Source organism: Melanostigma gelatinosum (assembly GCF_949748355.1).
Source record: "Melanostigma gelatinosum genome assembly, chromosome: 21".
NCBI classification, from domain to species: Eukaryota; Metazoa; Chordata; class Actinopteri; order Perciformes; family Zoarcidae; genus Melanostigma; species Melanostigma gelatinosum.
The window spans coordinates 11,231,930-11,252,964 of record NC_136654.1 but is presented as its reverse complement, the minus strand read 5'-3'; the positions used below and the strand labels follow the sequence as shown (position 1 = coordinate 11,252,964).

The following is a 21,035-nucleotide window of genomic DNA, read 5'->3' as shown; positions in this document are numbered from 1 at the left end:
TAGTTTGGTGTGTCCTTAACATGGTCATTGGGCCATTAAACAGGGATGTGCTCATTCCAGACCTAAAGGCCACACATTCCCTGGGTTGCATTCATTTCTGTGGGAATTTGATTAATTGCACATTTATTTGGTAATCAAAGAACAATAGCAGCCTTAAGGTGGCTCATGCATTTTACATTATGTCTCGTGTTGTATGGCCCTCGGTCAAAATCTGTTAACATCTGTATTATTTAAGTTGATATTACGCTGCTGCATTTTCTTGAATTAATTTAGGTTCAACCAAACCACCATAAACTAACTGACACACCACAAACCAGGCAGGTAGATAGTGTTCCAGCTAACCTAGCTGGCTGGTAGCTAAAGTTTTTATGTCTTGATTGAACATTGTGGGGGTCGTTAGGGGCCCACAGCTCATTTGTTCCCTGGGGCCCTCTAGCAGGTTGATCTGGTCCTAGAATATACTTGGCAATGTTCTGCCCAAGGGATGTTGATGCTGAATATACTGTATCTGTTTCATTTTACAAGAAAGGTGCTTGTTGCTTTACAGGAATTCCTTTTTTTCAGATTTTGATCATGTTTGTGTATGTTGACATTTTGGTCTAATGGTGGTGCTGAAGGAAAGGTCAGGGGGTCAGACTCAGCATCCTGAGTCATGAAGATGCATACCAGCTTTCATGGCTATAAGGCCAGTAGTTGTTAAAATGTCTTGCTCTGTTTGACAAACCAGACACGTGACTCCGTACCTTTCCCTCCAACTTCTGGATGATCTTCTTGCCTCCTTTCAGAGCCATCTGCTCGGCCTCGTCTAGCCTGCTGCTCATGTCTTTGATCTGAGCATCCAGACCTTTCTTCACTCTCTCCAGGTGGAGTGCGTGCTCCTGCTCCAGACGCAGCTCCTCCCCCACTCGCGCCATCTGAAAGAGTTAAACCAGCCATTTGAAATTAAAATACATTTACCTTAAGTAGCTCTACTGCTATAATATCTCAATACCCATTGTCTGTGTGTGTGTTTTACCTCACAGCTGGCCTTCTTGGACCTGTCTGTTGATCCTCTTAGCGCTCCTTGCAGCTCCTCATGCTCCTGCTGCAGAGTCTGGAGATCCACCTCCAGCTTCCTCCTCCCACTCAGAGCCAACTGGAACTGAACACACAAGAGAAAACATTGAGGAGGTCATCAATCTATGGCGATTCTGCCAACAGAGGATTGATTCTTAGCTGCTGGACCCTGAAGCAGAGAGACATGACATATCACCTGGTTGTTTAGGTCGCTGTGTTTCTCCCTGGCCTCCTGCAGCTCCATCTCCAGGGCCTTGCGGGCCCTCTCTGTGCTCTCCAGGGCTGCACGAGTTTCCATCGCCTCGCTGACCAATAGAGAGCAGCGTCGTTCCATGGCCGCCTGCTCCTCCCTGCACTCCTCATGGCTCCGTACCTCCTCCTCCAACTGGGCCTGCAGCTCCTGGGACAGGGACAATGATTAAGTCAGTAAGCTTCTAGGGAGACAAAATTTAAAAAGCATACGGTACGTCATCCGTCACACCTTAATCTGTTGCTGCATCTTCTTGCTGCTCTTGCTGATCTCTGCATTGTTCTTGGTGAGCAGGTCCACCTGCAGCTCCAGCTCGTTGGTGTCAGCCTCCAGTTTCTTCTTCAGCTTCAGCCCCTCTGCCTTTCCTTTCACCTCCACATCCAGACTGGCCTGCAGGGACTCCAGCGCCCTCTGGTGGTTTTTTCTGACAGAGGTGGAGAGGGATGGATTGAAAGAAGAGGTGCTACAGAGAAGAGTTGTGCTGGTCTCACTGCAGAGACAGTAATAGAGCAGTTTAATGAGACTGGCCTTACCTCTGAAGATAATGTACTATAACTTTATTGAAGAAATACATGGAGATATAGGACAGGACCAAAACAATAAGAGTTAGAGGATTACAGAACATTAGTGCTATAGGTATCTTCAGTTTTTAGGCTAGACACAAAATGATATCCAGAAGTAGGATAACAAGACAGTGACATGGAATAAGCAGCAGTAAAACAAAGTCACATTAAAACAATCGTTCAACAATTAGGGAAAGACACTGATTTGCTGTTGTGCTGAGAGTTAGATGAGAGGATCAATACCTCTCTCATATAATTCCCAATTTAAATCCCATTAAATATTAAGTTACAGCCAGCAGCTGGTTAGCTTAGCTTAGCTTAGTGACTGGAAACAGGGGGAAACAGCTAGCCTGCCTCTGTCCTAAAGCAACAATATGCTCAGCTAAAATAATCTTCAGATGGCTGTGGATTCACATTCAACATAAAAGTATTAGAGTGCTATCAATCTACTCATCCAACTCTTGGCAAAAAAACAGATAAACAAATTATTTAAGACAAGATTTCAGAGCAGAGACAGTTTCAGCTGACCTCATGCTAACAACCACGGAACTATAAATGCAAACGCTTGATCACCCTAAGGATTATTTAATATGACTCCTGAATAATTAACAGACCGAAGGTTGTTAAGCAGTTACAAGTTTACATTTATAGTTATATACTCAGGCACCAGACAGTCATTTAGAATGAATTCTAAAAGGGAATGGGACAGTGGAGTGGAAAATGAAGGATTGAGCGTAAACTGAGGTACCTAGTGGCTTCCATCTCTTCCTCCTTCTCCTGAAGTCTGCGCTCCAGGTCTCCTTTAGCCTGAGACAACTCCAGCTGCAGCCTCAGCACCTTGGTCTCCTCGACCTGGGAGCAGGCAAGGAAGGAAAAAAGAAAAACCAGGGAGATTTTATCGAAACTATATTAAATGAAATAAAACTGGGTATGAGATTAATTAAGAGTAAGCGTACTGCACAACACCATAGGCTCCAATTAGCACAGCTAATAGGCAGATTAGTTGGAGCTATGTACCTCCAAAGCTGCCTCAGACTCTTCCAGTGAGGCCTGTAACTCTTCTTTCTCCATCTCAATCTTCTTCTTTGCTTTCTGGAGCTCATGGACACTTTTACCTCCATCTGAAAGCTGGTCTGTAAGGTCAGCTACCTCCTCTGTCATCAAAGACAAGCCACATACAAGTCTAATTAAACCAAGGGTACTCTTCAGCTGTTCCTTAAAACGTCATACGTGTACTCTCATACCCTGGTAGACCTTGTTCTCCCTGCGTAGGGCCTCCAGCTGCTCCAGAGACTCTTCGTGGGTCGTCTTGAGTTTGAAGAGCTCGCTGGCGTGTTGCCTGCTCTCCTTCTGGCAGCCTTCCACCTCAGCCACCAGCTCCTCACACTTCTGTTTCCAGTCTCCGAGGTGCTTCTCCAGGACCCGCTGCTTCTTATCCAGAGCCTGACCGCAGCTGCTGGCCTGGGACAGGGAACATACGCTTAAAGACAACAAGAAAGACATTCATGGCATGGCAACACTGATACAACATGCTTCCTCTCCTACCTTCTCCAGGTCCATGCAGAGCTCCTCCACCTCTCCCTGCAGCCTCTGTTTGGTTTTCTCCAGCGAGGAACATTTGGCGTGGGTGGCTTCCACAGCCTCCTCAGCCTCCTGAAGTCTGGTTGCCAGCTTCTTCCTGTGACACATACATTATTTAGACCACTGAAATACATTCAAAGGTCAAATGTGACGGATGGCCACCAGTATCAATTTGACGTACCTGGTGTCCTCCAGCTCGTCGGCTTGCTGGATGGCATCCGACTCGTGTTTGGTCCTCCAGTGCGTCACCTCGCTGTTGAGTTTGGAGACGAGACGCTGCAGCTCTTGCTTGCTCTCCTGCTCCTCCTCCAGCTGCTCCTTCAGCACCTCGCACTCCTGCCGCACGGAGCTCAGACTGCTGCTGACCGCCTGCTTACACTGGCAGCCACACCAGAGACACATGTGAATACAGAGACGGGAGGGCGAGGGATCTGTTCAAATGTATTTGCATACTGGATATTTTACTTTTCAGACTTCCATTCTGAGTGACTTCATACTGTTCATACTGTTCATACTGACCTTGACCTCCTCGTCCAGATGTTTCTTCAGTTCTTCCAGTTGGGATTGGAGCAGAGCCTTGGAGCGACTCAGCTGGCTGGCTCTGGTCTCCGCCTCCTCCATCTGTCGACTCACGTCTGCATTATGAGCTGACAGGACACACAAGGAAACTGATTATCACACTGTAGCATACCACATTACAGTTCTGTTAAAAACTAGCATATTTATTTGTTATAATTTCTGGTTGGTGACAACAGCACATGTGCATACATAATCCAGAGAAGAAAAGTTGAACAGAAGAAAGATACAGTAGATAAAATAGCTAAATGAAGCGTGGATGACTCATTCTGTGTCTGTTGCATTGCTCTGTGGGGAATAAGTAAAGTGATTTGCTTGCCATTGAAAACAAGGTCAAAGTTATTCTGTGATAGGGGCTCCTCACCAAAGTGTTTGAAAAGACTAGAAAAGCGCTATACAAGTACAGTCCATTTACCACTTATGTTATATGTCAAAGTTAATTAACTAGTCATTAGCAGTACAACTCAGCCACTAATTACAGTTGTATAACGCCATCTGTGTTCTGGAAGAGCTCTGTCAACTCTCACAAAACAAGTGCGACAACACTTGAGTATTCTTGGCTTAGTATTCAAAGACATGGGCAACGTGAAGACACTATTGAGTGACATTATGGGAAGTTTAGAGAATAAAAGTCAGGATACCTGAGTGATGCTCTCAATTGCGAGTCAAACAAAGCTCATGTGACTATTCAGTGTTTCTCAACAAAGCACATTGTGTGTGCTCTTGAGGCCTAACAAAAAGGTTGCATGCAGTCTCATCCACATGAAACATTTGCAAGGCAGTTTTTTAATATATTGCAATATTACATTGTTTACAATGCAGTCTTATTCTTCAACGTTTTTTTTTGCAGATTTCTTTGTCAACAAACGGTACCTGTGAGTCTGTTCCTGGTGTGACAGGTGAACGGTACCTGCGAGTCTGTTCCTGGTGTGACAGGTGAACGGTACATGTGAGTCTGTTCCTGTTGTGACAGGTGAACGGTATGTTCCTGGTGTGACAGGTGAACGGTACATGTGAGTCTGTTCCTGATGTGACAGGTGAACGGTACATGTGAGTCTGTTCCTGATGTGACAGGTGAACGGTATGTTCCTGGTGTGACAGGTGAACGGTACATGTGAGTCTGTTCCTGATGTGACAGGTGAACGGTATGTTCCTGATGTGACAGGTGAACGGTACCTGCGAGTCTGTTCCTGATGTGACAGGTGAACGGTACCTGTGAGTCTGTTCCTGATGTGACAGGTGAACGGTACCTGCGAGTCTGTTCCTGATGTGACAGGTGAACGGTACCTGCGAGTCTGTTCCTGGTGTGACAGGTGAACGGTACATGTGAGTCTGTTCCTGTTGTGACAGGTGAACGGTATGTTCCTGGTGTGACAGGTGAACGGTACATGTGAGTCTGTTCCTGATGTGACAGGTGAACGGTACATGTGAGTCTGTTCCTGATGTGACAGGTGAACGGTACCTGCGAGTCTGTTCCTGATGTGACAGGTGAACGGTACCTGTGAGTCTGTTCCTGATGAGACAGGTGAACGGTACATGCGAGGCTGTTCCTGATGTGACAGGTGAACGGTACCTGTGAGTCTGTTCCTGATGAGACAGGTGAACGGTACATGCGAGGCTGTTCCTGATGTGACAGGTGAACGGTACCTGCGAGTCTGTTCCTGATGTGACAGGTGAACGGTACATGTGAGTCTGTTCCTGATGAGACAGGTGAACGGTACCTGTGAGTCTGTTCCTGATGAGACAGGTGAACGGTACATGCGAGGCTGTTCCTGATGTGACAGGTGAACGGTACCTGCGAGTCTGTTCCTGATGTGACAGGTGAACGGTACATGCGAGGCTGTTCCTGATGTGACAGGTGAACGGTACCTGCGAGTCTGTTCCTGATGTGACAGGTGAACGGTACATGCGAGGCTGTTCCTGATGTGACAGGTGAACGGTACCTGCGAGTCTGTTCCTGATGTGACAGGTGAACGGTACATGTGAGTCTGTTCCTGATGTGACAGGTGAACGGTACCTGTGAGTCTGTTCCTGATGTGACAGGTGAACGGTACCTGTGAGTCTGTTCCTGATGTGACAGGTGAACGGTACCTGTGAGTCTGTTCCTGGCCACACTGAGCTCAGTTTGGGTCCTCTGCAGGTCGTCTCCTCTCCTGTTGGCGTCTGACAGCTGCTCCTCCAGCTTCTTTATCTGGCTGTCTGAAGACATCTGCAGCACAACACAAACACACCAGCACACATGTTACACTCAAGTAAATGTTTTAAAATGAACATTGTGACAGTGTAAGTTCATTATCAACTGCATTACATGTGAGCTAACTTCCTGACCTTGGCCTTCTGCAGACTCTCAAGAGAAGCAGCCAGCTCATCCACCTCCATCCTCAGGTTCTGCTTCTCCTTCTCCAGTTTGGCTCTGGTCCGCTGCAGAGCCTCACACTGTTCACTCAGCTCTGCCATGGCATCACCGTGCCGTTTCCTCAGAGACGCAGCCAGAGCTTCCGACTGGACAGAGGTCTCCTCCAGGTCTCGCCTCAGACGCTGCAGCTCAGCCTCTCGCTTCTTGTTCACCTCCATCTGTAAATCACACAGGCTGGTTGTCAGGTTCTGTTTTAAAGGCTGTGCAACTAATGTCCTAAGGCACCCACACGACTGTATACTGTTCTTTGTTTCATGCACAGCATATGTCCTCATGTGAGGAGTTTTCAAAGTCCTCTGTTTTGAGTGATTTTTCTAACATCGGAATGCCAAAATGTCCTCAATAACCAATTCTGAATGGAAGTTTTCTTTGAATTTCTAAAATCAACACAAAATAACATTGCTATGTCGTGTCACATGCTGATATGTGTATGTTGTACACTGAGCCGGGTTAGCTGTTTTCCCCTTTCAGTTCTTTATGCTAAACTGAGAGCTAAAAGTTAGCTTCTCCTCTACCTTTTGGCAAAAAGCATATCGTGTATAATCTAGTGCAGCTTAAAAGAATGTAGTGGTACAGTGTGTGTGTGCGTCTGTTAGAATGTATATAGTGTCATACGTTTTTGTCACAGCCCACGGTGTCTGATACCAACGCACAAGGCATAAAGGAGTACACAGTGAGATAAGAAGTGTCCCCAAGGGGTGCCGACCAAGCGTCCGTATTTGAAGCGTTGGGAATGAGAACGGGTTGATAGAGTTCACCTGTGAGGCGGTGACCCCTCCTGCTTCCTCCAGTCGGTCAGTGAGATCATCCAGTTCTCTGGTTAGATCTGCTCTCTGCTTCTCCACCTGCCGAAAACATTTAATGTTAGACCCATAACCCTATTTTTTAGGCCTCTGCTCGAAAATTTGGATTTGATGTATATGTCCAGAATCTGTGTCTGCTTTCTTTTGAGGTATCGTGTCTGCATATTCCATAAAATACCACAGCGGTAGAGCCACAAATGTGTTGAGTGGGTTGAGTAGGTGGCGCTATATGGATTTTGATATTTGGTAATTCATTGAGTTGTTTGTTTGAGTTGTGTTTGGAGCATGTACAAATGGCTTACATATTCTTGTAGCTCAGGTTCTGCTGTTTAATCTGATGTGCAACATCATATTTGTTTGTGATAAGTGTATTTTTTTACGACGGTATATGCTAAACTTTCTCCACAGCCCCCAAAAAAGGGGGCGCTTGGCTAAGTGGAGTTTAATGGAACATTTAGGGTAAAACTTGATACTAAATGGAGACGATTACACCAGGTTAAACCATTAGCATTTATGTTGTGATACAGTGTACAGTATCACAATGTATGAGTGGACTGATCCTCTATCTGGAGTCACAACAATGAATATTCCTACTCCACTATAGAGCAAGTCATAGTATCGTAATAAGTGTTTTAGTGCACCTAAATATGCATGAACATTCCTTGGTCAAATCAATGGGATGAACACCTCGACTGTTCTGGCCCTGAAGCAGTCCTTCCTCCTCAGACAGGATATTTACCCATCAGGGGATCAGTGTGATTGACAGCCCACAGGGGGAAGTGATCTTTCCTGAGGTCAGAGGCCAGCAGAGAAACTGGTATCCAATCAGAGCAATGCAGGGGTTAGCTGCTGTCACACAGTCCAAATATTATCTGTGAACTCCTGTTTCCTGTGGAAATTATCCAGTACACCGTTCACTGACAAACATCCTCCAGCTTAACAAGCTGTAAACACATTGTCATAATCACAACATTAAGTTGTTATGGCTAACATGTTTGCAAATGTCCTCTTCCTATTAATACATGCAGCAGAATGGGAACAACATTGCATTCATTTGAAGGCGTGTCCTGCTGAAGGTAAGTCCAATATTCACTCTCCTGTTCGCTCTGGCTTGGTCTCCACCAACTCAGCACTTGCTGATAGCGGTGAGAATGAACCAAATGATATAGTTGTGGGCAGTAGATATAAAGATTTTTATCAGTGCAGCTTCAACTTAAAAAGGGGGCAGGAAGTAAATATATGCTTTATTTTAACGCTAACCCCAAATCTTTAAGTGACTCAAATATAACAGTCTAATCAATGTTTTGAAATGCAAATTTCATTGTGAATATACATCTGCATCACACTCAAAATCCACACTGACTAACCTAGTATAATACGATTTAATACGCAGTATAATACAACTTTATACCTTACATTAGAAGAATGATTAGATGAACTAGAAAAAGCATTTCCTGCTGAAAATGCGTTGGAATGCTGAAAACTGAAATTAATCGCAAAAACATTGCTGAAAATAGATATCCAATTCAAAAACAAATTGCAAAAAGCTTAATAATTCAAAAAGTTTAAAGTTTACAAATATGAAAATTCATATCACACCTCTCCTGAAAGAGCTGAACATTTTGATATTTGAACAGTTTCTGTGGCTTAAAAAAATTCATCAGTGGTGATATTTGTAGTAGTATAAGTTGTAGTAGAAGTATTATTAGTCGAAGTATTAGTAGCATTAGAATAAGTACTAGTAGTAGTAGTAGTGATATTTGTAGTAGTAGTAGAAGTTGTAGTTGTAGTAGTAGTGGTAGTAATAATATTGATGGTAGCAGTAATAGCAACAGCAAAAGTTAGAGTAGAAGTAGTAGTAGCAGTAGTAGTAATACTATATTAGCAACAGCAGTAGTAGTAGTATTAGTAAGAGCATTCATTTTTTTAACAAAAAAGCCTCACTTTTAGCTTGTTTAAATACAGTTAATCCATGGGACTTTTATTTTGAAAGGGTGGTGCTGGGTGGGGGGAGAGGGGGAGAGGAGACATAATCATAATGTCTGACACATAAACAGAGGTTATTAAATGCCTGGTGTCATCACAAGCATTTCAATTAGAATTCACTCTTTGGGGTTTTTATTTTGAAATGGGGTGTGTGTGTGTGGGTGTGTGGGGGGGTCCTCTAAAAGTCTCTAAGACCTGAATGACTGTATGAGAGAGAGACAGACAGGGAGAGACAGAGAGAGAGAGAGAGAAGAAATAATTAGTTAGTGAGAGAGAGAGAGAGAGAGAGAGAGAGAGAGAGAGAGAGAGAGAGAGAGAGAGACTCTGATATCTCTGGCAAACTTTCTTATTTGGAGATTGTACTATGTTTTATCTCTTACAGCTTACATGACTGTTGTCCTGCTCTGCCATGTCTTTCCTCATCTCTCCCTCTTGTGTCGCGGTGTGTGTAAATGTCACTCGAATCAGGAAACAGAATACTCAAATCATGTGTCATGCTTTTATTTTAAAACGGGGTGGGTGTGTGTGTGTGTGGGGGGGGGGGTCCTCTAAAAGTCTCCAATACCTGAAATGACTGTATATGAGAGAGAGAGAGAGAGAGAGAGAGAGAGAGAGAGAGAGAGAGAGAGAGAGAGAGAGAGAGAGAGAGAGAGAGAGAGAGAGAGAGAGAGAGAGAGAGGAAGGAGTGCGCGTGTGTCTGTGAGTCTGTGTGTTTATCAACTAATTGGCTCAATCGCAAACACCTGTGTGCCTGAAGCCATTTCATGGAGATAAAACAGGGAAACACCTCTCAAACAAATCCTCAAAACTCCCATAACCGTAGCTCCTATTGCTCCGATATTAATAAGTGTGAGTAAGGATGAGTTGAAGAACAGTTGAACAGATGAGTTTAACTGTAAACCAGTTTTGGTAGCGTTATTATTGCAGCGTGTGAACTGCACGAAGCAGCTGAGATACGTGTGGTCTGGCCTCCTCCACGTTGGGGTGAGTTTCATCCTCAACATCTCTATGGAGCAGAAAGTTGGTTTTCCTCTCAATTAACGGCTTCTGTGGGATTCCACAGTAATTTTTCTACGACAAGGACAAGATTAGCTACTTCTACATCCAGAAATTATGCATGAAGAGTGAAGATTGTGGACACAGTGGCAAAATACAAATGTTTTTTTCACAAGAATCTCAAGCTGCTCTTCACTCTAGCGGTGACATCACGCACTCTAAGCTGCGCAATACACACCCATTATAAAGTCAGAAAATGGCTGAAAAATCATAAAAGTTGCTGCAGTTCAAAAAGTTTAAAAGATATCAAAAAGCTGAATCATGTGGCAATAGTTAAGGGTTTTCTCAACATTGTAAAGTTGAAATGGTGTCTGTAGCTGAAAGTATGAGGAAGTTGAAGGATTTGAAAGTTGAAGAAGTTTAAGAGGATTTGAAAATATTCTCCATAGAGATCCCATTGAAAATAAAAATCTTAAAAATTCAAAAAGTTTAAAGGCTAGAAATATGAAAAGTCATAGCACCCCTCTGGTGAAAGAGCTGAACATTTTAATAGTTGAACGGTTTCTGTAGCTTAAAATATGAAGGAGAAGACGAGGTGGGACGGAAGAAATAGAAGTTGAATAAAGATTCGAAGAACAATTGTTCTTAACAGCATTCCAACAATAAAGATTCGAAGAACAATGCTTAACAGCATTCCAACAATTAAGTGGTGCACATAAATACAAAACAAATAAAATACATACGTAAAGGTTCAGAAATGTATGAATGATATACTCTTCAGCAAAGTCATCAGAGAGACCCTTCTCACGCACAAACGTGGTACAGCACATATGGAGAGAGTTTATAACACTGGGCCATTACACTCACAGCCACAGCGCTCAGGAGTTTAAAGCACTTGTTGTTTTTACACCGATCTTTTACAGCTGTTCTTAAGGCAGCCGTAGATGTTGAGACTGGTCTGTGAAAGGCTCTCAGGCCTCCCTGATAGGAGCAATGCGCCACAGCCGTCAACATACCTCAGGCAGAAAACAGATGATACTCACTGGGGGGCTCCTCTTTCACCCCCACACCCCCAACCTGTAGGCCACCAGCTCACGCCCCCACCCCTCCCTCTTTGTATACAACCTGGCTCTGTGTAGAGGGTTGACACCTAGCGCTCGGCTCACTCATCGCCCTCCTCTGCACTACTGACTGAGTCAACAGCTCCTCCGGGTCAGCACCACCCAAAACCACTCACTCCCATTCGCCTGCTAATAGAAAGTCAGTGCTCCCAAAGGCTCCTTCTGCAGGAGGGAGATTCCTCTTGGTTTGCACAAGAGCGTGAAGGAGTAGGAGTGTGCCTCTGTTCAGCCTGTGCATACATGCAATGTATGTTTGCATATGTGCTCTGTAGAAACCATCTGTGCCCTCTGCCTCCTGTGTGATGGGGGTTGTTCCCTGGCCACAGCTACATATCAACACCCAGGTTTATTAACATCTATAAGGTGGGTATCCTACCCTGAACACAGTGGTGGGTCGTCAGGGCCTGCAAAGCCTTCTCTGCTGGCCTAAACACAATCACAAAGTTATAGCTATTTTATAATTTAATAATTTTTCACAAATACACTACATGTATTATAATAATTTTTCCCATTATCTTATTTTCTCATTGCACAGCTCCTGTCTTCCTCAGTTGCTCTGCTTCCAGTGCAGCTTGTTTTAAGTAGAGCTTTTATCCAATCAGATCTCACCTCTGTGTCTCTAGGTAAGGAGAGAGGCCCGAGGCCCGGTAGGTAGACTTTGCAAATTAAAGTAAATGGGGACGATATTGTTGATTGTCAAAGTGTTCACCCAATCAGGTCTTTAGTTTGACATGCTGGCCGTATTCTTTGACGTGTCAGAGCTACCGAGGTAGTCTACAAGTACGTCAGCATTAACGTGCGGTGTGATTGGTCAGTGGGCCAGCGTGACTGTTGTGACGCTGAAGCAGCTAGCAGAACATAGTAGTAGTAGTAACAGTTCAAGTTGAAAGATATGTAAGAAGTTATGACATTTTAAATTATGAATTTGTTTGCATTTTGCTTGGTGTAGATTCTTTTTTTTTTTTTTTACCTAATTTTGTTTTTTTTAACACTCAATGGCTGAAGGTGGAGAAATGGATTTCTCAAGAACGACATTTCCAGAAAAAATAGACATTGTAAGAAAGGGTCGGTCAACCCCACAGCTAGCAGCCCTGACCCAGCAGGAAAAGGATTTGTACAAATCTCTGGCTGACAGCGAAGGAGAAGCATTGCACATGTTCTGGCTAAGAATGCGTTTTATTTAAAACTGAGCGTCTTGGTGTTCGGAGCTACGCTACGCTAACCTGAGGTGGCTAACCAAGGCAGCAACACGACACCATAGCACGACAGGACACTTACGAGCTACGGTGCTTTTGAAAACTTTTGGAGAGACCCGAGTCTCGAGTTATTGAACTCTTTGTAATCAAAGAAAGGAGGATGGACTTTGTCTTTAAGTGAACAGCAGCTTTGGTAAGTGAAGTGCTTTTGTTTTTTTACATCTGCAGTAGCGTTACTACTGTGTTCATTTGTCTATGGTGTCATTTTTATGATATGGTTGATATTGTTCCCTCTAATGTGAATAATTGAATGCTTTTCAGTTTGCGTTGGAATATGTGTTTTACCGCTGAAATGTTGCTGCATTGATTTGTCATGCTTTGTTGTCATATAAATATATGCGACTGGTTCTTGTGAGTTGGTTCTCGTCATTGTGTTGATTACGTTGATTTTGACTATATGCATTGTCCGTTAATGACGAAGCATCCCATCATGCGGGGTTAGGGTCGGACATTTGATTCTCTGTTTGGGGATTTGTTTTCTTTAACAAAGCATGAATTATGGTCTGGAGAAATGGGAATTGTGTGGCGATTGCTTTAGCCTGTTTTGACTTTTCGTGTCACCTAATTTAACGTGTTCCCATCCTGATGAGGAAAGTGCAAAGATATTGATGGTATATCTGTATTTGTCTTAAATATTACATCCTGGTTGTGTGTGTGTTTCTGAGAACACTCCACTGTACAGTATGTGTGTGTATGACAGACATTCCAGTTGGAGGAAGATCCCATGGAAAATAGTGCTGTCTGTATCTCCTGATGATATCTTCCCTGAGGAGCAGAGTCAAACAATAGCGCGCCTGTCTGCAGCAGAGGTATGTTGTGTTTGAGCTCCTCTGAAGACGCAGGCTGAGGAACAGATAAAGACCTGCATGTCTCTGCCTGCCTCTTTCATCGCTCTGTGGCTTTGCAGACTGGTGTGGGGGGGGGGGGGGGGGGGAGACCCGGTTAGCACCATTAGGAATACCACCCAGAGTGGGAAGAATTGTGCAAAACACGCCCTTGGGCCCACTGTCGCTCTAGTCAACACTCAAGGGGAAATATATACCTCTGCATTTCTGCCTTTACCTACTGTAACATGAAAACTGCAGGCAGGTCTTAAGAGGGAACCAGTTTCTGTGGCTTGTATACACACACACGCTTTAAGAGCATCTGGTTTGAAACAACAAGCACTTAAAGCGCCCACCTTAGTAGATTAGCTTTATATGAACCAGGCGTGCTGTTTTCAAACTCTTTACACTAAAATGTTTTGGAAACTTTGCTGTGCCGAAAAGGAAGGTGAAAAAAAACGTCAGTTTCTTCTGATTTGCTTCTAAGAGCAGGGCGAGATTACAGGAAACAGAAAGTGCACTGTGTGTGTGTGTGTGTGTGTGTGTGTGTGTGTGTGTGTGTGTGTGTGTGTGTGTGTGTGTGTGTGTGTGTGTGTGTGTGTGTGTGTGTGAGGGATAGAGAAAGAGGGGGCAAAATAAGAATGAGGAAAAAGGATGTTGAGGTCCCTCTTGGCCTCTGGGGTTGCCCTGTATGTTAACTACAAACACAAGGTCCCTCCCCCCTGACTTTATTATCACAGGTGGAGATAGTTTGGGGTGACCAGAGGCGCAGCACCTATACACGTATCCCGGCTGCCAACAGATCAGCAATCTTTTTTTTTTTCTTTCAGTGTTCCCACCAATCCACAAAAAAGCTCTGAACACCACAGGCCTGAATGTTGGACAGAGCCAAGCTCATCCCAGAGCTGCTTGGCATCCTCTTATCTGCCATGTGGCCTGAAGGCTCATCTGCTCTTTGTTTCATGGAGGGGGAGGGGAGATGTGGTACCTGTGCCTTATAGTGGTGTACCATACCTTGGCTCTTATGACCCGCTCAGCTTCGAGCTCCTCCTCCAGTTCCTCAATGCGAGCCTGAAGAGAGAAGAAAGTTCACATGAATTTCAGTGGAACGGGAAAAAAATAAAGGATGAAATATGACAACTGAAGTTGAGCTGTTATCCTCTGGTTTCACGGTCCCTATATCATTCTGACAGAGAACAAATGTTTGCTATTTCAGGGCAGCACTTGTGTGGTTGTGAGGCCGTTTCATACTCTCTCCTTACTCTAGGGATTTGGAATGCCCCTGGCTTTTTCTCAGGTAGCAATTTAGGGCAAGAATGTCCGTAGCAACCATCATTATCTGTATTCTGGCCCTGGGCTGGGTCTGCTATACAGACCAAAACACATCAGTGCCATTTCCATGACATTCGAGGAATTTGTGTTGTGTTTTTGCGTTTTCTTGGTTTTACAGTCCTGGCTGGATGTCAGTGATGCTTTTCCCAAGCAGCATCACAGTAGTTGTCAAATGATTGTCACTAATTCAATTCACACGACAAGATATACATATAAATACTGTATGTATTTATATATATATATATATATATATATATATATATATATATATATATATATATATATATATATATATATAGTTGAAAAATACTTGATGAATGTCCACTTAACTGCTTCATAGCATGTTACAAACCATTAATTAATTGTTAATACACTGATTTTAAATGCCAAATAGTGGGGTCATAGTCATTTCTTTTTCAAAAATTGTGTAGACCAAATGAGAATTTTTTTTCAGCCTTGCAAATCAAAAATACACTGGTGGTGGTTACCATACTCAAAGTACTGGTGCAATCAGTGGTGAATGTAACTCATTACCTCATGTACGACATTTAATAGTTATAGTAATAGCATGGCTTTATATGTTTGAAATGCTCCTAATCTTAATCTCATTGTGCTCCAACCATCAAAACAATGAGAAAGATCTAACATTAATAAATCATCACAGCACATTTCCATTCCACTAATCTCGTGCCAAAGCCGCATTTTGTCCTGCTGATAAAATGTTATTGCTAGGTTCCCGACATGGCAGCACCCTTCCAAGTTGTGTCATGTTCTGCGCTATCTGCAACGTCTATCTATGTCAGGAAGTGTGTCTGACATGGCATGTAGCCCAGGGCCATTCACAGCAACTACACCTACACTCAGTGATGTGGTGAAAGCCACTCAGCGGCTACACGGCTCCCAAAGCTCCCCAAACATAACAGTATCACATACTAAGGACAAAATGAACACACGGGCAGGCAATCATCCTGCAGTTGTACCTTCTTTGATTCATTGTTAATGCAAGGGGAGTTTGTCTACATTTTTCAGAAATGTCCCAAAAGTGGGGTCGGGAATGTCGTAGCCTGACACTACAAACAAGACGGAACTTCATCCTTTTCTCCACAGTATTTTTAAATGTTAAGCACAAACAGAGAGACATGAAAAGTGGAATAAAAACTCACATGCCAGCGTAGGACCTCTGCAGCGAGAACAGCCATGGTGAGGCAGCAGCAGCCCAACTGACTGTCCCACACACACACACAATCGCTCACACACACACACACACACACGGCTTCACTGTTGATCCCCTGCGGCATTTTTGCTGTCCACACCCCCTTGTGCATGCACAGCCTTTTTTCTCTCAGTTTCCCACTCATATATCTGTTTCTTGTTAAATTCCTGCTTTCCACAGCCTCAAAATAAATATTATGGCTCTAATACAATTGTAGAAAAGATAGTGTACTAACAGTGTTAAGATGTCTGAGCCAGACTATGGATTAACACAATTTGGACAACTCCATGGCAGAAAGAGGTTATACATTGATTTGTGAATTTTTCTCAATGAAATGATCCACATAGCTTTCTATTGAGGAGCACTGATGGAATGATTAGCCCACCATTGCTGGGAATGGTTGCAGGGTTTAATCTCCAAAATTGTAATTGCTTAAAGTTTCAGCTTTCTTTGTTTCCTCTGCACTCTGAAAATATAATAATCGTCCATAAATTGCAATCAGATGTGGCCTCATAGCTGATGTCTCCTCACTTGTGTCTGAGGGGCTATTCAGTACCGTGGGCAGTTATATCCGGCAGTTATATCCCCCCCTCCCATGTCTTTTGGAGGGAAAACAAGAGCCAAACTGTTTCAAGCCCGGCCTCTGCACCAGACACAGCCTTACAGACCCCCTGCTGATGTTGGTCCACCATACTGTCCACACATGCTCACATTCTTCAGGTCCCTGCGACTGGGCTGGAATCTGCTGCTTTGTTCTTCTTAAATGCCTTCAGATGGCAGAGTACAGCTTCCAACAGTAAAAGTCATGCTTGTTTGATTGGCCGGGTGATGACAGGTCCTGCTGACCCGGTCAAAGCCTTATGTTGTGGGTGATGATGATGCAGGTCAAATCAGTGGTATTACAATTTTGAAAAATCAACAGCAGGAAATTCATCATAATAATACACTCCCTGATTTGTTACAGATCCCAGAGTCCTCCCAGGTCACTGTAGCACATTGCACACAGATTAGTGTGAAAACAGCAACAGAGAGCCCAGAGGAAATGTGGTCATTCAGGGGCAGTATTGAGCGCCAGAAGAAAGCCAGTGGGTGTATCTGTAAGTGCTGTGATTCTGATGGTTAGGGTCCAGTACTGTGTGGACGGCTCACTGTTTTGGGAACTCTGTATATTTGCTTTTTTCTTAGAGCTACACTGTGTTTACAGGATGCGATCAGGTTCAAGTATTGAATGCAGCTCAACACAGAATCACTGTAGCTGGGCTCGAAAAACAGAAGAGGAGCCGCTCTATATTTAGATATAAACAGCACATCCTAAGGTAACGAAGACCCGATTCTTATTTTCAGGTGATTATACACTAATGACAACCTACTTATTAATATCATATAGGATTTCTGCGAACAGATCCTCCTAAATGATACACACGGTACCTTTAACGAATGGAATTCAGTCCAAGTATAAGTTCACTCATTCTTACACATTTTACACAACAGCTGTTCACCGCTCGCTGGCCGGTCCGCCGGTTCTTGTGTTAGTTTTCGGCGTTAATTAATTAATGCATTAAAAAAACCGACAGAATCTTACAAAATACCGTGATACACATTTTTGGTCATACCGCCCAGCACTACCTCCAACTGTTTGGGGAGAAAGCAAAAGTCTTCTAACACCTCCGGTTCAACATCTGGTATAAAGCAAACAGACCGCAAACCTCATCCTGAACTTTATCCTCTCAGATAGTGATGACCCTTTACAGCACTGGGGCTGACTGTTTTACAGCCATGTAATAAAACCACGAAGATATCAGGACTGCAGGCCTGCGACCCCCAATACACTCCCTTCTAGCCAACTGCTTTAAATTACAGAACACTGGGGAGGGAGAGGCGGCTTCATCATTACAGATGGACAAAGCTATCCCTTTGATTCCGCTTGAGTTTGTGGACGTATTCATGTGACCTTTAAGTCAAAAGTGAGTGGGTGACAGAAGAGTCAGCTGGGCTGCCTGTCCACCTGCAGAAAAGTCCAGAACATGCAGGCACACAGAGAGACACGTATAATGGTCTCATTGTGAGATAGGGAGAATGCCAAAGCTACAGAATCAGAGACAAAGGCACTCTTTATTTTTCCTCTTCCAAACCTCTGGAGGAAACATCAGGATCCCTGAGGCAACAGCAGAGGGAAGAAGTACCACCTGAACTTTGAAACCACTGTCTATGCCCCACTCACTCTCACTCTCATCTCATTCGCTCCATCGGAGGGACAGACACAACACATTATCTGCAACATGCTCCAGTGACACATAAAAGCTCTCAGACTAGTTCGATTCTATCTGGGCGACACAGGAAAAACCTCAGTATAAACTTCACAGTCTCTTCAGGGCTCTGTACAGACTAAACACTCGAGTAAATGCTGAACTGAATACGATCCAAACAAGTAATGCTCTCCTAATCTAAATTATACAGCGATTATGTGCTACAATTATGTGTTCAAAAGTCTAATTGTGAAGATGGCGCTGTAAATGGCAGGCGGTCATTGCTGTGATTTTCCACTGCACACACCAAGTATGACTTGTTTAGAATCTGTGGCCACTACTGCAATGGGTGGTGTGGAAAAGTCCACATGAGTTCACTCCTCATGAGAACAGCCAGTGCAAACAGTTGTACGATGTCAACTGTTGCTGTGGGCTGTGGAGGAGCTTTCCCAACTGTGATGTCAGGGAGGGAAAAATGAAAGGGTGGCTTTGGTCATTTTTAACCTGGGCAACATGTGTTTCTGTCTGAGTGACTAATGGGGACAATCATTTCTGAAATAGGTTCCAGTATTGAGGGAGAACGCTGCAGACGTCAGCTGCTAAACGGGCTGTATTGTAATCACTCAGATCAACTGCTCACCGTCAATGTGCGTCCACTAAAAGGGATTCGTTCCGCCACTGAAAGGCTCAGATTGTTATTATAAGTGACAATATTATAAAAAGAACCCTCGAGAGGAATGAAATAGTTGTCCTTACCTTCGCTTCCTGTTTGTTATTGGGTCATGTGACTTATTGAGAGGAGACAACATAAGTGAGAGTTGGAGAGAGAAGCTGTCAGTTGTCAGAGTGTCTAAAAACATTTTCAATATCATGGCTGAATATTAAGCTGATTTCAACGATGTGGATTTAAGAACGAGACTTCTCCGAGCGAGAAATACAATAACAAACAGAAGGGATCAAGTGGAAGGTAAGTAAAGGGTTTATTTCTCTGTACATTGCAGTGTTTTAGGAACTTGACTCATACTTGGGTCTAAAAGTCACTATATTTTCTGCTGCTTCAATTTAGACTATTCTCTTTGTCTCTTGTAAGCTCACAGACTTCATGGAACTGCAAAAGTATCCCAATTAACAGACAGCAGCCCTCTCCATCACTAAACTCAAAATTGCAATTAACACGAAAAGACACTAAACATGTCACGTGTTCTATGATTCTGTTTCAGTCGTATAATGCTGACACCAACAACAACAACTCATCCTTTGAGGTAGAAACTTCCAAGTAAAAAAAAAAAGAAACAACCACAGTCCTGAAGATGTTCAGAGTTTTAACAACTATGAAAGCAAAAAGGCCGCTGACTGCGGCTAACCCCAACTGCTCCTAGTAACTCCATCAGAGGGAAGCAGGAGATAGTTATCAGCTTGGGTGTAGCAGGTATGTTTGAACCATCTCCAGACAGGCATGGGGCTGTGAAGCCCAGCAGAGCTGTTGAAAGGCAGGAATGCATCTCTCTCTACCATAAGCTACAGCTGACATCCCTGCATGTCTTTTTAGGAAACCAAGCTTGATTGTCCTTCCAATCAAATGTTATCGATACCGATTCGTTATTCCTTTCTGTTTAAGTTTTAAGGGGGAAAAAAACCCTAAAAATCTCTTGCAATGTCACTATGTGTGTTACTTTTGTGTTTTCCCAATATATCCTCCAGGCATTACTGTCAGTGCTCCTGTGCTCCTACGAGCTTGAACCAGCTGCAGGTTGAGAAAGATTTCATCAAGGTACCGGTATTGGATGTGACGTATGTAACTGCACAGCTCATTGAAAATGTTCACATCTCTTAAATTAGAGGCTGCAGATGGAAGGCACATACCAGTGCTAATAGATGACCATCAAACAAAAAGGGAAGGACTTTGTGCATTCAATAAAGAGTTGAGTAAAATAACAACAATGAATCTTTACAAGTATTGTGTGTGTATCCAAAGCCTGATATATCTTCTTCCTCTGTTCCATAGAGCCCCAACAAATGCACTCCTCCTGTCTTTGTATCATCTGTTGCCAACTGTTTTAGGAAATTACTGAGCCCTTCAACCTGAGCTATGCATATTCTGCATCTTTTTGAAAATGTTATTATCTTAGTAGGACTCAATAGACTTTGGGTTCCAGAGACAGGAGACATAGGAAGACAGACTAAAGGCCCTTTCAGACACAACGCAATTTGCGTTGCACTAGATGCTGGTTGTGTGCACATCTGACAACATGTTCTGGGAAGTCACAGAGGACAGAGCAAAGTAGGCAGAGTTTTGTAGCCAGACTCCGTTATTTTGTTGTTGCCAGCAATGACGATGCATCTGTCCGACGTTAAGAAGCATGAGCTAGCTCTAGCCGTGCTAGCACACGTGGCACTCACTTAGTTGGAGACGTGATTTAAAGACAGGGCTTATCTCCCAACGTCTCGATACCTGAAAAAACTTGTGTTGTACAGTTTCAGGGAAGTCAGACAAGATTAGTGTCTCCTCCATTTTACCTTCTGTGCCTGGCTGGCGTCCTCGTTTCTTTTGGCCACGCCCAAAGTACTTTGGCGGCGAGCTCAGCCGGAGTAATACACACACTAGATACTATGTTTACTGTACCATACTGTACACAGGCGAAAGGGTCTGACCTGCTGCTCCTTGCTCTGTCTCTGCAGTCCAATGTTGAGGGCCTCTTCTGCTTCCAGCTTGGAGCTGGTACTGCTGATCTCCAGGTCCTTCCTTCAGAAAGAAACAGATATTCAACTCTACATTCCTTCAACCAATGGAGTCAAACAAATACACTTCAAAGACA

At 43.7% G+C, this 21,035-nt stretch overlaps 1 protein-coding gene across 1 annotated transcript in view; it reads right to left on the bottom strand.

The window, feature by feature from the left end:
- LOC306794524 (uncharacterized protein MYH16) overlaps positions 1–21,035 on the bottom strand; it is a gene marked incomplete at its 5' end in the record, with an annotated part of 65,248 nt that overhangs the window by 3,320 nt on the left and 40,893 nt on the right. Inside the window, 15 exons of the mRNA XM_079292631.1 lie at positions 744–914; positions 1,016–1,141; positions 1,253–1,456; positions 1,538–1,730; positions 2,618–2,721; positions 2,887–3,023; positions 3,114–3,330; positions 3,415–3,547; positions 3,632–3,828; positions 3,970–4,097; positions 6,118–6,235; positions 6,355–6,600; positions 7,201–7,287; positions 14,443–14,499; positions 20,872–20,962. Coding sequence (XP_079148757.1) covers positions 744–914; positions 1,016–1,141; positions 1,253–1,456; positions 1,538–1,730; positions 2,618–2,721; positions 2,887–3,023; positions 3,114–3,330; positions 3,415–3,547; positions 3,632–3,828; positions 3,970–4,097; positions 6,118–6,235; positions 6,355–6,600; positions 7,201–7,287; positions 14,443–14,499; positions 20,872–20,962 — 2,209 coding nt within the window. The remainder of the gene's footprint in view (positions 1–743; positions 915–1,015; positions 1,142–1,252; positions 1,457–1,537; positions 1,731–2,617; positions 2,722–2,886; positions 3,024–3,113; positions 3,331–3,414; positions 3,548–3,631; positions 3,829–3,969; positions 4,098–6,117; positions 6,236–6,354; positions 6,601–7,200; positions 7,288–14,442; positions 14,500–20,871; positions 20,963–21,035) is intronic.